We start from the raw sequence: 16,010 nt of genomic DNA, 5'->3' as shown, positions 1-16,010 counted from the left end.
CAACACAACTAATATTACAGGTGGTTTCTCCAAATTCAACACAAATATGCCACTTTTTTGTTATTCAAACCCCTGAATAGAATGTCTTAGACATATTGACATTACATACTGTATATGTCCACATATGAAATTGTTCACATTTTGAATATGGACATTAATTGCACATAATGACACTTGTATATTAGATTTCAGTATGGGTTACATTTAAAGTGAGCTTTACCCCATAATTGATTAACATTGCAAATAGAAAGTAATAGTTTGTTATTCTAAAATCTATAAATATGTCTACTCTGTACTTTTTTTTCCAACATGTTTTACAAAAAATGTGGAAAATACAGTCAGTGGTTTTTTATATTTTATTTATTTATAACAAACAAAGGGTGGCTAGAATTAACATCAATGAGACACATGATGAATGTACACAAATGTGGTGTTTTTGCTTTTGTTTCCCACCACCTTCCTCCCCCATTTTTTCACCTCCCATCTTCCCATCACAATCTCTTTACATCCAGACCTTTAATGTGCCATCTTTTATGTTGCTCTCTGTTTCAACTAATATTTGACCAATGCTCACACACACTTGTTTACAGGAAGGACATCTGTGCAGCCATCAACAGGCCTTGTGAGACTCTGGGTCTGTCCCATGTGGCGGGGATGTGTCAGGCACATCGCGGCTGCAGCATCAATGAGGACACGGGGCTTCCGTTGGCCTTTACTGTAGCTCACGAGCTGGGACACAAGTAAGTGGTCATTGTCCACAACATACACACACACACACACACACACACACACACACACAATAATATTTAGACTCATGTTTACACTGTCAAATAATCAGCAGAAAAAAATCATGATTAAAACTCAGCACCTTAGTGTTTTGACATGTCTCCAATTGCACCATTTTACTCAAGTTAGTTCTCCTAACTTTAATTGTTCAATAAGCACTACCTCTGTCAAGTTTTTTTAATGCTTATTTAGATATGTCAATTTAAAAATGGAAACTCTGTAAAAGAACCAGTGATTCACTTAGAAGACATATAAATAAAGAAGTACCGTTGTTCCTGTCTTGCAGAGTAGAGCCTGCTGTTAAAATTAAGCGTTTTAGAGAATAAGTACTAGGTTGCCAAACCCAATAAAGAGCAAGACAATCCAACAAAATCACAGGCACAGCATGGTTTGTACTGAACTGCTTTATCAATCAATCACCATTCGAAAGTGTTAGCATATCCTTGTAATTATGAGCAATCACTGCTTCATCACGATTCCTTCAGCCGCTTAATTACCTCTTTTTTTTTAAATTTGTGCTTGAGGATGTTTTTTCCCTCAGTTGACCCCAACAGAAGTAAAGAAATAAATGGCATTCAGGCAAACAAAAACATGAAAGCTTTCTCATAAAGGAAAAAACAGTATATTGAAAACAGCCATATTCCAACATTAATCTCTAAACGTGTAAAGTGCAGGAACCTTTTGAAACCTTTTAAATAGCCTAATTAGAGTATTTAATTGCTGACTTTTGTTGCGTCCATTTGATTTTAAAGCAGATGATTTCCCAAGGTACCAGTTCTGCAGGGGTTAAAGCAAACCAATAAAAACTTGTAATTCATCTTCTATTGCAACCGTTAGGGAGCTCTTGTGCTTGCTGCTCTGATTGACTTGCAGCCCTCGTTATACAGCTATTTAAGATGGTTTGTGTGGGTGGACCTTGACAAAATAGTAGAATGGAGGAGAAATACTTCTATCTATGTGACTGTCACTGTCTATTTGACTGTCAAGAGGACTAAAGGATGAAAAGAAAAGCTCAGTAAGTGTCATACTTATCTGAGACTGTGGGGTTATAAGGGCGAAAATACATAGCAATCATTCTGCCACATTAATTCATTGCAGTCAGATTATTTGTAATACAAGCAGTTAGAATTTTATTTGCTGTGGTAAGTTGTTCATTAAGATGCTTTGACATGTAATCCAAAATTGCAAAAATGATTCCTTTTACTGAGACAACACTGCAACAAAGCTTTTGCAAAATGCCTGCATTGCTTTGCATTGTAGCAACCTGAATTTAGACTACACTGATTTTTAGTATTAACAACATCTGCATATACTGCGTAGAGATAAGATGTTGTTTTAATTTTAATTTGATTAAATTTTTAATTGAAATGGCTACAACTTTATATACAACTTTGTTGTCACGATTTTGTCAACATCGAAACCTGTGGCTATATGTGATTGTAGAGAAAGACCTTATTTATCCCACACTGGGGGAAATTCACTTGTTATAGCAGCAGAGAGGTTGAAAATGTGCAGAAATAAAGCGTCAGTAACAGAAGTGTAAAAACAATGCATATAAAGAACCTAAAAATAAATACAAATATAGAAAGTATAGCTTATGAAATATATGCATGTATGTAGTGCACAGGAGAAAAACAAATCAGTAATGTCAAAGTGCAGATAGTGGCTATGCTTTATGTAACGCTGTTGTTAAACAGCAGTGGGGAGGAACGACCTGAGGTAGCGCTCAGTGGGTGTATCAGTCTGCTGCTGAAGGAGCTGCTCAGGGCCTCCACAGTCTCATGCAGGGGGTGAGAGGTGTTGTCCGTGATGGATGTCAGGTTGTAATGGCCAGGAATAGCACAAACTAGAAATGATGCATATAGAGTTCAAACAGACAGCCTTTGACTAAAGAAATGTGCTGAGACAGTTGCACCGTGATCTGCACACATTGTATCTCCTGTACTCCACATATTGATTTGTACCTACAAACAGTTCAGTTAATTAATTCAGCTTGACTTCAATCAATATGTCAATGTGCAATTGATTGTTTCATAATTGTTCTGCCATTGTTGTCCAGCTCAGCCCTTTAAAAGCACCTGTACAATATTACGTTACGTTTGGCAGCCAGTCTTCAGTATATGATCAGGCTGTTTTTAAGTATGTTGAATGCATGGACAAGTCCTGGACTGACAGTGGCCCCTTGTGAATACCGAAGCTGTCCCTCCAATAAGGGGGAAAATGAATTCACTGAAGCTCAAACAGTGGACTGACAGGTTGTTTTCAGCTTTAGAAAGTGCCATGGGATTTGGGCTAATTTTTTATTGATGTGATAAAACAGGCGATATTATGCAAATGTCCAAAAGCAAACTATAATCCAGTAGCATACAGATATGGAGGCTTGCTAACTAGCTGCTAACAGAGCTTCAGAGAACAATATGGTGTTTTATAGATAGATAGATTTTTATCTAATACTTGCTAGTTAAAAACAAGAGGCTTGATGATGTTCATTGATCCTCCTTATTAAAATGCCAAACGCAGTGAAAACAAGCACAATGTTCAGCTGCTATTTAAGCAAATGTTGACCCTTAAAAACATTGTAAATTATCAGAAAATTCACACAATCATAACCTTATTTTTTACACCAAACTTCAGACCTTATCTTCCCTTGAGATTACAGTGTCAGATTAGTTAGATATTTACCTCAATATATTTTCCTTTGATTTATTTTCAAACAGCAACATCAGTATAAATGTCTGTGAAGGCAGTGAATCAGCTGCTTAATTCTCCTACCTTGAAAAGACCTGAAGAATTCATAAAGCCATCACAGCCTTTGAAAAAGTAGACAGTGAACATAAGCAGTCTGCAATTAACAGAGAAGTGCGAATGTCCGAAGTCCCATCAGATGGTGTGTTGAGACATTTTCAATCCATGAAATGCTGATTTTTATACATTTAAATTTATTTAGTTTCATCGGAGTACAATCAAACCAATTAGTTTACGGCTAAAAAACACATTCAAGTGTGCAATACCTCTTCGAATGCATTTACAGTACATGCACATTGCAGACAAACACATGTATTTCTTTGTTGTTGTAGATTGTAGCTTTACCTTGAACAGCATGTTCCACTGTTGTGCCCACTCACTTCAATTTCCCTCTTTGTGGGATGTGTTTTTATGTCACAGCTTTGGGATTCAGCATGATGGCAACGGTAATGACTGTGAACCCATTGGGAAACGACCTTTCGTCATGTCTCCACAGCTCCTGTACGGCACTTCTCTGCCCAGGTGGTCACGCTGCAGTCGCCAGTATATCACCCGCTTCTTAGAGTGAGTGCCACACATGCTGTATGACTCCACATTGCCGCCTGACAAATCAATGAGTCTGTGTGTTCAAGTGCAACTTCTGTTCTTTGAATGCATCCACTTTAAGGTCTCAAAGGCAAATGGTAATCATATACTGTATATATACTGTATATACAGTATATCTTTGGAAGAAAGAGATGAAATAAGAGTTTTAATTGTACCAGAGCTCCTATTAATTCTGGATGACCCCCAGATTTCTGTGTCACTTGGAATCTTGAAAAAATTACAGCAGTTTTAATACCGTGGCATACACCCTATCATCTCTGGCCAGCTGACTTTGATACCACAATAACTTGTCCTGCACAGATACCAGATAGACATAGGTCAGGAATAAAGCCTGACGAAGTGGATATTCCACGATTGTAATTGGTGACACAGATAACCGATGGAGGTATCTGCCAGTACTCAGCAGCGATCCAATGACAGTGGTCTCTTTTTCCCACATTGATAATCTGTCTAACACTACAATCAATCATTTTATTGGGTATTTGCATTGTTCTGTTTTGTGCATAATATTATGTTCTATATATGCATTTTATAAAGTATATTTTTATTTTATTTTTTGTAAAGGTTCTTTAATAGCATCTCAGACCAAAACAAATGTGTGCCTCCCCCTGTTGCTGCAGACAAATATGACATGAAGCTGTTATTTTACTTGTGGGTAGTGATTTTTATACAACAATAATAATTTTTTTTTAGGCTTATACTTAGCCTATTTTAATTATATTGTTGTAGACAGTTCATGAGACTGCATTGTTAAAGTTGTCAGTTCAACTTGTCTAATATATGTATAGCTATACCGTATATCTGTCTATAGTGCTGTTCGTGTGTGTGTGTGTGTGAGAGAGAGAGTGTGTGTGTGTGTGTGTGTGTGTGTGTCAAATATACAGTCAGCTGCTACTGTCAAAGACATGGACTGTGATTCTGGCTTCAGCAGGACATGCGTTGAATGTCTGAAATAGTTCACTATAGTTGCCCCAGTTTCTCAGCTCCAAGCATCTGGAATCCATTCAGTGGGTGTTCAGCTACTTGACAGCATTGTAGTTCATTGACTCCACTGTTGGGGGGGAAAAGGGCCGCAGGGAAATATTTACACTTGTGGGAGTTTACTACACAAAGGCCAGTGGTTTGTGTGTTTGTCTGAGCAGAAAGAGCAGTCCCAGCACTTAAAAGCACAATTTCCACACTTTCTGTCTCTTTAATCAAAAGACAATATATTGTGTGAGGTTATCATGTTTTGCATTGCAGCATGCTGTTTCAGCATTGTGCTTAAAGTACAGCTGTGGCTTATTGAAATCTGGTGATAAGACTCTCAGGTCTAATTGCCAAGTCATTACAATGCAACTGAAATGCAGAAAATCTTACCTGTTGGTGATACAAGATAAGAAGCAAGTCATTGGAAGATAAGTCAATAGAAATTATCCTTAGGGGGAACAAATATCTGTTCCAAATTGAATAGCAACCCATTATGTAATGGTTGAGATATACCACACTGGACCAAACTGACAGACAGAGCTACAGATGGACTGACAGACAGGCCTGCAGAGTAGGAATGTGACAGCAACAGTTTTACTGCATACAGTAGTGAAAAATACCTGGTGATAATACCACTGCCAGAATTACAACTGCTGTGTTAACAGTGCAGTAGCAGTGCTACTCAGTAGCTCTGTCCAATACTTTGGGTCAGACTGAAATATCTCAACAACTATTGGATGGATTGACAGATACCCATGGTGCCCAGAGACGTTTTGAAGTTGTTCTCCAGACTTCGTGCTAAGCTAAGCTAACTGGATAATGCTGATTTAAATAGGATGTGTAATGATGTCATGGAGCCAGTTATTTAGATTTCAGAGCTAATGTAATGCTAATAGAATAGCCTCATGTTGTAACTTCCTAAAGCACTAGCACATGAAGAGTGACTCCTTGAACATAAAAAAATCCCTTAGGCAAAACATTTTTTTAACTAAAATGTGCGTACTACTTATTCCATCACAGAGTGAGTAAAATGGATTTTGTCTGTGGTTGCTTAGAAACAAGGGATGGTTCAACTTCACCACAGGCTCAAGTCACCCCGCTCTCCCCTACGCCAAACTAAAATGATGATGATTATGGTTATGCTTGCTTAACAGCTGCATGTTAGCATTTTCATTGTGAGTATGCTAGAGTACATCCTCCGGAGATGCTAGCCTAGCTGTAGACTCCTAGTCTTGTCTTGCACAGTAATGAATTTATTACTGCTAATATATCTGCTGAAGTCATCATTTTGACCAAATGGAAATGACACTTAATGTCTGCTAATTGTTAACAGAGCATGATGGACTGAAATGCCGAAGAGGACAGCTAGAGTTCATTTGTTTGTGATCCAGAATAGTGTGTTCTACATTATGATAAAAAAAACATTTAAAATGATTTGAAGGAAAAGAGGCTAGCCCATTTAAAGTGGCTGAGGCCAAATCACCGCTGAAAGGAAAAGAGATCAAGAAAACATGAAGCCTTGTTCCCACCCACCATCCTCCCAGCTGGCGTGTCCCCGTTTTTTGTCTTTTTCTCTCTCTCACAGTATCCTGTCTTTTAACCTCCTCAGCCAGCGAGCCACTTCAAAACCATTAAATCTGCACTGATCATTTTCTTCACAAGAAACATGACTGCTGATATTTATCTTCCAATCTCATTCCTCTAAACGTCCCCCCTCCCCACCCATTTTCTCAGTTTTCACTCTTTCACTGACTCCCGGACAAAGCTTCCATTGTATGTGGCTTTAGATACTCTACTGCTCGTGTTGTTTGATCTGTAGGTGTTATTTTATGTGGAATGCTGAAGGTCACGCTGAGTGGTGTGGTTTAGATATTATCAAATAGATGGGCTACTCATCAACCACTCTTTATGTCACAATGTGAATTCCTGAAAGGCCGTAGATGCCGAGCTACAAAAAAAGGGGGGAAAAATTCGAGTTCATTTAACTTCTGAATCGAAGTTGAAACAAACTGTTACAGCCTAGAGATATCTCACACATAACGTATGCTCATATATTGATTGTAAATGTATTTTGAGATGAATGGATGCAGGAAACGGTTAATTAGTTGGCATAAACATTTCCAGGAAAGCTGGAGTTGACAAAGGCTGCAGTAGAACCTAATTTGCCCTCTGAGCTGCCTTTCAGTCCACAAGCACTCATGGAGAACATTTTAATTGCTGCTGTTCAATAGTCAGTATGAGGTCATCTCAAGTTAATGATTTTGTTGTTATGTGTTAAACAAGCAGGCTACATATATTTAAATCTGATATGGATGTAAATATTTTCTTAATGTTTAGGTTAAAGGTGGGAGTAACACATTTTCTGTACACAGTTGACAGAAAATGACAAAATGATGTGTATAACTGAAAAAATGTGAAAAATTTAGTGGCGTTTAAACTTTTAAGTGGCTTGGAAATTTCAGCAAATGTTGACATTGGCAAGACTTATTTCAACATTTTATAATGTAATTAGCATTATACATCAGCACTTGCTCTTTAAAGCAGCTCTCTTTTTTTTATGCAAACAGTAGATAAAATGACTTTGTGTGATGTGAAACTACTAACTACTGACTGTCACAAGTTAGTAACCAGGACTAAGTAAATACTGGGCTTACATTCATCAAATGTCCAGGAACACAACTCCAGCTTAATGCTAATGTTGGTCAGGTTCTTTCTTTCACCGTTCTTTTTATTGAATTTAAATTGGTTACAAAAGAACAACATTCCCACCCCATAATGAACTTCCCCTTCCCCCTACTGTCTCTCAGTGAGGTTAAACTGTAGACAGTACAGGTTTTTGTGTCACATATGGAAAACATTTGTTTCTAGTTTGATGGATCAAGGAAAATTGAGGCAGCACAATTTGGAGCCATTTTTTTCTATCCAATATAATCTTAATTGTCACTGAACACGTTTTAATGAGGGAAAACATCCTGTGTAAGTTATCTACATCTTGTTAACAGCGGCACAGCACGCTGATTTTATTGCAGCTAGTCCGCTTGTTGCCATATGTGCTTTAAAAATACACAATAGAAATACTTAATCAGAAAACAGATGTTGGATGTTATCATGTAGAACTGATGTCAATAGATGTCAAAGTTTTATGACTCGATGGCATGAGGCCTACTTGAACACCATTCCGTATACAATTCATAAAGAAGTCATGTTAGTTTAATTGATTTGATTTTTTTAATGGATTTATTGAACATAATAAAATCAGTTAAGTTTTTCACATGTGCTCATTTTTCCTCACAGGTTTGCAGTGCAGAGGCCATTCAAAAATGAAGTCTGACTAACAGACTGTGTCAGTCCGTTTGCATCAGTAAAACTATTTTCAGTATTTCAGTGTGTCTGTGATTTTCAGTCATCCTTTTGCACAAGATGATATTGTAAGAAACATTTTTTTGCCACACATGCTGGTGGTCAATCCAACACTTTGTTCAGATATTTTGTATACAATATTTTATTCTGACATTCATGGTACCCAGAGCATGAATCCTAAAGTTTTGTTTTTTTGATTCCTAACTTCCCAGCTAGCGCCACCATGAGGTTCAAATTGGTTGTTCTGAGCAGAATGTACCGTTAAGTATTGGATAGATTGCCATGAACTGCCACGTTTAATGACTACTGTGATCTCAAAATTATTCAAACCCCCGAATAGAATAAGAGCAATGATTTGGTGTCGTCTCAAGCTCACCTGATGTAACTAATCAGGGGCCTCACTTGCATCAGGTGTGCTGGAGATAGAACACATCAAATACCCAGACTGGCTGGGGGTTTGTTCACAGTGACATTTGGTTGCATGTTAGAAATCTGGTAAGTCAAGAGAATTGTCCAAAAAGTTAAGAGAGGAGATCATGGCCTTGCACAAGCAAAGGCACTGAATGTTCCTAGAGCTACTGTTGGAAGCATAGTTTGCGATTTCAAAGCTAAAGGAACACAGGCTACACTACCTGGACGTGGCAGAGAGGGGAAGCTGCCACTACTGGAGTTCTGGGGAGGCAGGTGGCCAAAAACCTTCAGGTGACTGCAAAAGATCTGCAGCAAGACCCTGAGGTTTTAGTTTCTAGAGTAAGGCGCATACTAAACTCTGAATGCCTCCATGCCTGAACTCCAAGACGTACACCGCTACTGACCCAAAAGTGCAGGACAATATGCTTGAAACCATATAAATAAGCCACAGACGTTTTCGGATTCTGATTTGTGAAGTGAAACAAAACTGGAACTTTTCAGGTCCATGGATCAGCGGTATGTCTGGGGGAGGAAGAATGAGGCATACACTGAAAAGAACACCCCGCCTACAGTGAACGTGGCTAGGTGAGGCTCTGGGGCAGCCTGCAGCGTTTGGATGAATTCAATCAAATGTCAGGAAACCCAGGAGAAAATGTCAGGCCGTCTGTGAGGAAGCTGAAGCTCGGATGTCATTGGACCTTCCAACAGGACAACAATCCCAAGCATAGCTCAAAGTCCACTAAGGCTTGGCTTCAGGAAAAGCCCTGGAAGATACTTGAGTGGCCGTCGGCGTCGCCTGACTTGAACCCCATAGAAAATCCCCAGAATACCCAAGAATATTAAAGAGCTGGAGGCTCACAATCTCATCATGTTTGCAGCAGGTCAGAACAGCAAAAGGGTGCTCTACTAAAGACGCTTGTCAAGAAGGGGTTGAACAATTTTGAAACTGCAGTAGTCATCAAAAGTGGTCACTTGTAATATTAGTTCTTTTGAGCTATTTCAGTTGTTCATTTTGGAGTTTTTCATTGAACATAGCTAAAAGTTTGAGAGTTTTGCTAATACACCTACTTTACAATGGGGGTTGAATAATTTGAAGTGCAACTTTACCTTCATGGCCCCTTGGGATCAACTATGATAGCTTGTATGGTAATTTATTCATTTTTGATTCTAATGATCACTTTTTAGAGGTGGAGAACTGTCATTGCAAAAATGACAGTTGCAAATAACACTACCTCAGATAATCTAACATACATACGTACATAATCAATCTCTGTCATGCTGAGTTAAAGCATCGATCAAAACAAATGTAAACGTGAGATACGTGTATAGGAGGCTGGATTTAATCTACACAGAGCATTATTTCTGAAGATCTTTTTTCTTCACTGTGAATCACAGCCTTGTGCTTATATTGAAGGAAATGTGAAAACCTATTTTCCATATTCCATTCCACAGCTGACAAGCCTATCAGTACAACACTTTGACACCAGTAATTCATTTTTCTGCAAGAGATCATTATAATAAAACAGTTCCATAAAACAGTAGTCACCTTGGTAACCACATGATTAAAGATGTTGATTGTCAAGTTGCAGGAAGAGAGAAGGTATTGTGAATCATACTACCTCTGAGGGTGTGAAATAATAGTATTAAAACCCAGAAATCAGGCGGCTGTCAGTGCTTTATAATTGTGTATCAATTATGGATTTCCGACATTTGAAATTTTGACCTTTAATTAGAGTATCTCCATGAAGCCGGTTAATTTATGCCAGATTTGACTTCAAATTTATGACCTGTAGTTGTAGACCTGTAGACCTGCCATTTAGACAGCTGGTGGTATTTGTGTGAATATCTGTATTGGTTCTTTGTCAGCTGGCCTTGCAGTGTATAAGTTACTTCAATTTTGAAAGCATTTCCTTCCTCATAAAACATTCCAAAAATGAGGTTTGAAAACTTTGAAACCTGCTTACTTGCCAGCAGTCTTCTTTTTCTCTGCCATTTCTGCCACATTGCTGCATTTCTTGGCAGATTACCACCACCTATAGAAGAGTGGAATGGGTAGGGCATCATTAATTCACTTCTGTGTGTGTGAACCTTGTACAAGCAAAATGGCGACCCACTTAAAACCACTGCTTCATAGCACTGCTAGTGTGCCAAAACTCAACAAGGTACCTTTTTAAGCTCATTGCTTTCTGTGTTTTTATTTCTTGTGTTCTTTTGTTTTCTTTTTATATGTGAACATGTTTTTTCTAGAGCATAAAGGACATTTGACACAAGGATAAAGTGGTAGGCACTAAGAGGTTACCAGCAAGCCATGTTGTCATTGCCAGAAACTTCAAATGCATTACATTTGGGATACAGGATATTTCCTGGGGACGACATAATGTAGTCAGGCAACTGCAGAAAGAGACTAGATAAATATTTTTACTTTGATAAAAGTGCTGCAGAATGTTACTGTGTGCCTAACAAAGAGACCTTTATAACTGTGCTCACCAGACTCTGTTTTTTCTTCCATTCATTCCAACCCCTCAAAGTCGTGGCTGGGGCTGGTGCCTCGATGATGCCCCGGTGAAAGAGAAGCTGTCCCTGAACTCTGTGCTCCCTGGGGTTCTGTACAGCGCTGCCCATCAGTGTCGGCTGCAATATGGATCTGGGTCTGTGCTCTGCGATGACATGGATGTAAGATTCTCTATAAGAACAAATACATCTCTATAAATCCATATAAACCCTTGTACAGCTGTTTGGAAAGAATATAGGTCTCCTATATTCCTTATGTTCTCTTTTATTCTCTTCTCTACTATTCACTTTTGGTCTTTTCCAAATTTTCTCATCTTTGTTTTGTTGTCTTTTTCTGCCACATATGCTTCAAACAACTTCTTTTTACTTTTGACTCAACCTGACTAAACCCTCTAGTTTTCTGTGTTCCCACAACCATATCTCTGACAACATTTTCTCTGATCCTGTTATTTCTTCAGCATAGTGTGCTGGTTCAAAACTGACGATCTAATTATTGTGTAAGATTGTTCAAAATAGAAATGCGACCTTTACATCTCTATATTGTCAGTGCGCTGAACCTGCTTGAAATCATTTGCTGCTCACAACCCAAGTAATCTTAACCAATAAAGAAGGGCTGCTCACCTCGCTGCACCTCTTGCTGCTGCTCTTTAGGTATATTGCTCTGAGCACATAGTGATAACTAGAGGTGACTCAGACGAGTGTATCAACATCTCCAGCTCAAAGCTTCTGTCTTCTGGACTATGCTGGCTGTATTGAGAAAATCTGCCCGAAACAATCAAAGCGAGGAGGACAAGCAAATTACATCCTTAACACAAATTAACATTTTTGTTGCAATTCAGCCATATTCTGCTTGAACATTTAAAAAAAAAAAAAATGAAATGATTACAGTAAAACTGTACAATACAAAAGAAGGATTTGAAGAAATGGTTGCCTAAAGCAGCAATCCAAGTTATTGAGGCAGTTATTGGAGTTCAAGGAATCAAGGACACAAGTTTTTTCCAGCCCAGTTCCCACTGTGGCTTAGGTAAATTCAATATCGTATTAAGTCTTTACCCAGTCAATATACTGTGTCTACAACATGCACTATATGGATTGTTTAATATGTTCTGGGACTGAGGGAATGTTGTGAATTAGTTTTAAATTTTTTGGAAAGCTGTGTACTGCGTGGTCATGAGTCGTGTGGCTATTTCTCATCGTCAAACCTGCTGACCAGCTTGACAGTGAATTATGTCTCCAAGGTTTGAGCCTCCACAATAATGATCCCAGTGATTTTACAAAAGCTTTTAAATCCGGACTGGGTCCAACAGACTTTTCTTTACAAGACAGTAACCGCTTGTTCTTCTTACCAATGTATAGATTTAATAAACCCTCATCTTACAGTGGTTTTTACCAGTTGTGTAGTTGACATTACAACACTAAACTATTCTGCCTTCAGCTATTCATGAGAACGTTAATTCAGGTGACACCATACTCAGGTGAAACTTAGTGAGCGTGACCTTTCAACAGGACAGTAATGATCTCTCATCACAACTTCATCATTGAGACTTCCCACGTGTAACTTATTTTTATCAACCCAGACAGACTGGACATGGAGGAAAAGTAGCACTGATTGAATTGTGACACTGTGTCTTTGGCCAAGTACTAGTAAAAGAATATCATTCCAGTCCAGTTTGCATCTATGAGTTTAAGGCTTAGTAGGCATTTGTAATTCAAGAGAATTTCAAACTTGGATATTTTAAGGAGCGACACTGTAACTTCCACTGTGGCTAAAAGTCAGAATGACAGGACAATGGTAAATGTTAAAATACAGTATGACAAGACATCAGCCTTTTTCTTTGGCTTTGCTCAACAAATTAAAATGAAAAGGCATATAGCAGTTTATAAGATATTGTGTACAGTAACATAAAGAGATGAAACAGTTTATGACCAGTATAGAAATTTTGCTTTACTTTATTTTGTCCCAACTATTTTTTGGATGGCTGGAGTATGTTCTCCTACCTTTCAAACTCTATCATATCTAGGATTTGATAACGTCACCACATGAAAACTAAAAGTTATATTATTTTAGAATGTGAAAATGAATGTTTAAGCATTACAGCTATTATTAATCAAAACCCCTACTTTTGTTAATTTCCTGAAAAACTCTAAAGGCCCAGGTTATGCTTTCAAAAAAATTGTATGGATGACGTGTTGTCTGACCTTGTTGTTCTGAACGGCCACAGTCAAAGGCTCGCTGAAAGGCCAGCCATCACAGATTAAATGGAGACGTGACACATTTTAAACCTCTGGCTGATACAACCTCTCCTGGAGTCATTTATAGTATTTCATTCAGTTGTTCACAAGAAAATTGTTCAGTAGAGAAGGAGGATAGAAAGCTAGAAAGCTGGAGAAAGAAGTCCAAATCATGGCTCCTTTCTCAATACTGCACAGCTGGCCAATTGTGAAGTGGATGTGAATGTAGGATTGTCGGTTTTAAGAAGTTACAGTCAAACACAGCCCCTCCCCCTCAAAATACAATGAGTAACCCTAGGGAGAGGGGTATTTGACCATCTGACAAGTGGAAATGATGGAGTGTATTGGAGCTTTAAGGGCCCCATGTTTCTTTTTCTTAACATAGTGTATCTGTAATCACCTCAGCATGGCCGGACAAACTGCCGTCCATTTTTAGCACAGGAAACCCCCCTCTCTGCATTCATCAATCCTAGAATTATCACTTGAGTAGGATTTAGACTCTTAGCGTAAGCAAAACACCCATCTTACAGTGTCGCTGGTAGTGGTAACATGGGTCACACATGACATTAGGCAATTACAGCAACTGGTTTGAGGATTTTGGAAGATTAACAATCAGTGGATTAACAAGGCTTTAACCAGTCTAAGTATTCAAGCTCACTGCTGAAGAATCTCATAGATTCAGCGTGTTGAAATTATAGAAATGATGCTCACACATTTTCTTTAATTGGCTCCTTTAGGTAAGCCTTTCCTGTGCAAATACATTGCAAATCTGATTAAAACCTCTCTTCTTTCATAGAGGCATGTCTTGAAGATTTGTTTGAGCACTGTGTATTATGGCTGTGAGCAGATGTACAAAACAGTATGCCAGACCAGAGGAGTGTTAAAAGGGCCAGAGACAGACAGAGACCACACACGTGTATTTTTCCAACAGCAATGTAATTCCTCAAAGTAGCAACATTGTGTCCCTATGAATACAATTTGTTACAACATGTGTGGGTTTTACAAGCACCCCCCCAGGAGAGAAAAACAACTGTGGGATGCTTACAGATTTACAACACCATTAGCCTGCTGTTTTGAAAGTCCACAAATTCAAGCAAATTCAATCCAGTCAGACATTCCCGGTCACATGGAGCTAAAACACTGAGTGGTGCCTGTTTCTTTTTTAAAGCATGGTTACTGAGTGCTTGTAGTTTAAAGGTACCTTGTGGCGTTTTCATGTCAGCCTTCTGTGTTTCTCGCCGAAATGTATGTTTTGAATCTGAAATGATGAATACATTTCCTTCCCCCATAGTGTGATTGGTAAACAAAATCTGCACATGATACTCATAAGGATATCTGCCTTAAACTCTATGTCTACTATCGTCTGTGATAATATTCTATCTCCTGGGTAACACCACAGGACAATACATAAACACTAAACTCAGTGTAAACAGAAAAAGAAGAAAGAGTCAGAGATTTACACATCAATGACAAGAATTGTAGTTGGGGTACTTGGAATAGTTCGAATTTTGTATCGTGATTTAATGATCTACTGTAAGTTGTTTTAATATAAAACAAACAAATTTAACAAATAAACAGGACATGTTTAAGGAGGATTCCCATTGAAAGGTTTTGTTTTCTATTTGAAGCAAATGTCTCTAAATTTGATCCATCCAAAATATAATTCAGATTCAGATTTGTTGGTGCAGTGGGTGTATGTGATACAGGATTGCTGCTGATGTTAGTGCAAAAAACTGCAGAAATAAACTGCTGTTGTGTGTGTTTGTTTTGGTGTGCTGTAGCGCCTACCAGAGGGTAGATGTTGGAATAGGTTGTGTCTAGGGTGTGATGGGTATATAGTGATGTACCGTGCCCATTTGCTGACTGAGATGTATAAGTTCTGAATGGAGGGCAGACACATGGTGATGTTGTTGAACTTGTTCAGCTCCAGGTTGTTATGACCACACCAGCTGTACAACCTCCTGTCTATGTGCAGAGTCATCAAGTATGAGGCAGATCACGGATGTATCATCTATAAACGTAAAGTTTTACTGACAGGTCTCCTGAGGTGCAGTCAGTTCTGCAGAGGGAGACGAGTAATGAGGAGAGCATGTCCATGATAATAATAATAGTAGCATTCTGCCCACTCACTCAGGTTGTAGGTTAATACTTTGAAAAGAAGCTAAATGTTGCTCATGAATCACTGTTAAGTATTGCCTTATCAAAGTTCAAATGCTCAAATTGTTTACATCTAAAAAAAAACCCAAAACATCCTAATCGGCATTATGATGATTTTGGCCTCAAATGCACAATGTCCTTCACGCTTTTATCATGAATGTCGAGCAACAGCAACAAGAATGGGCTCAGACAATTACACCAATCAGCCAGGGAGCTCCTTAATAAGCAGTACG

At 38.5% G+C, this 16,010-nt stretch overlaps 1 protein-coding gene across 1 annotated transcript in view; it reads left to right on the top strand.

Moving 5' to 3' along the window:
* LOC139199294 (A disintegrin and metalloproteinase with thrombospondin motifs 7) overlaps positions 1-16,010 on the top strand; it is a 72,171-nt gene that overhangs the window by 20,644 nt on the left and 35,517 nt on the right. Inside the window, exons 7-9 of the mRNA XM_070828345.1 lie at positions 591-740; positions 3,952-4,095; positions 11,406-11,550. Coding sequence (XP_070684446.1) covers positions 591-740; positions 3,952-4,095; positions 11,406-11,550 — 439 coding nt within the window. The remainder of the gene's footprint in view (positions 1-590; positions 741-3,951; positions 4,096-11,405; positions 11,551-16,010) is intronic.

Source organism: Pempheris klunzingeri, chromosome 1 (genome assembly GCF_042242105.1).
Source record: "Pempheris klunzingeri isolate RE-2024b chromosome 1, fPemKlu1.hap1, whole genome shotgun sequence".
Classification (NCBI taxonomy): Eukaryota; Metazoa; Chordata; class Actinopteri; order Acropomatiformes; family Pempheridae; genus Pempheris; species Pempheris klunzingeri.
This window is presented reverse-complemented; position numbering and strand designations above follow the sequence as displayed.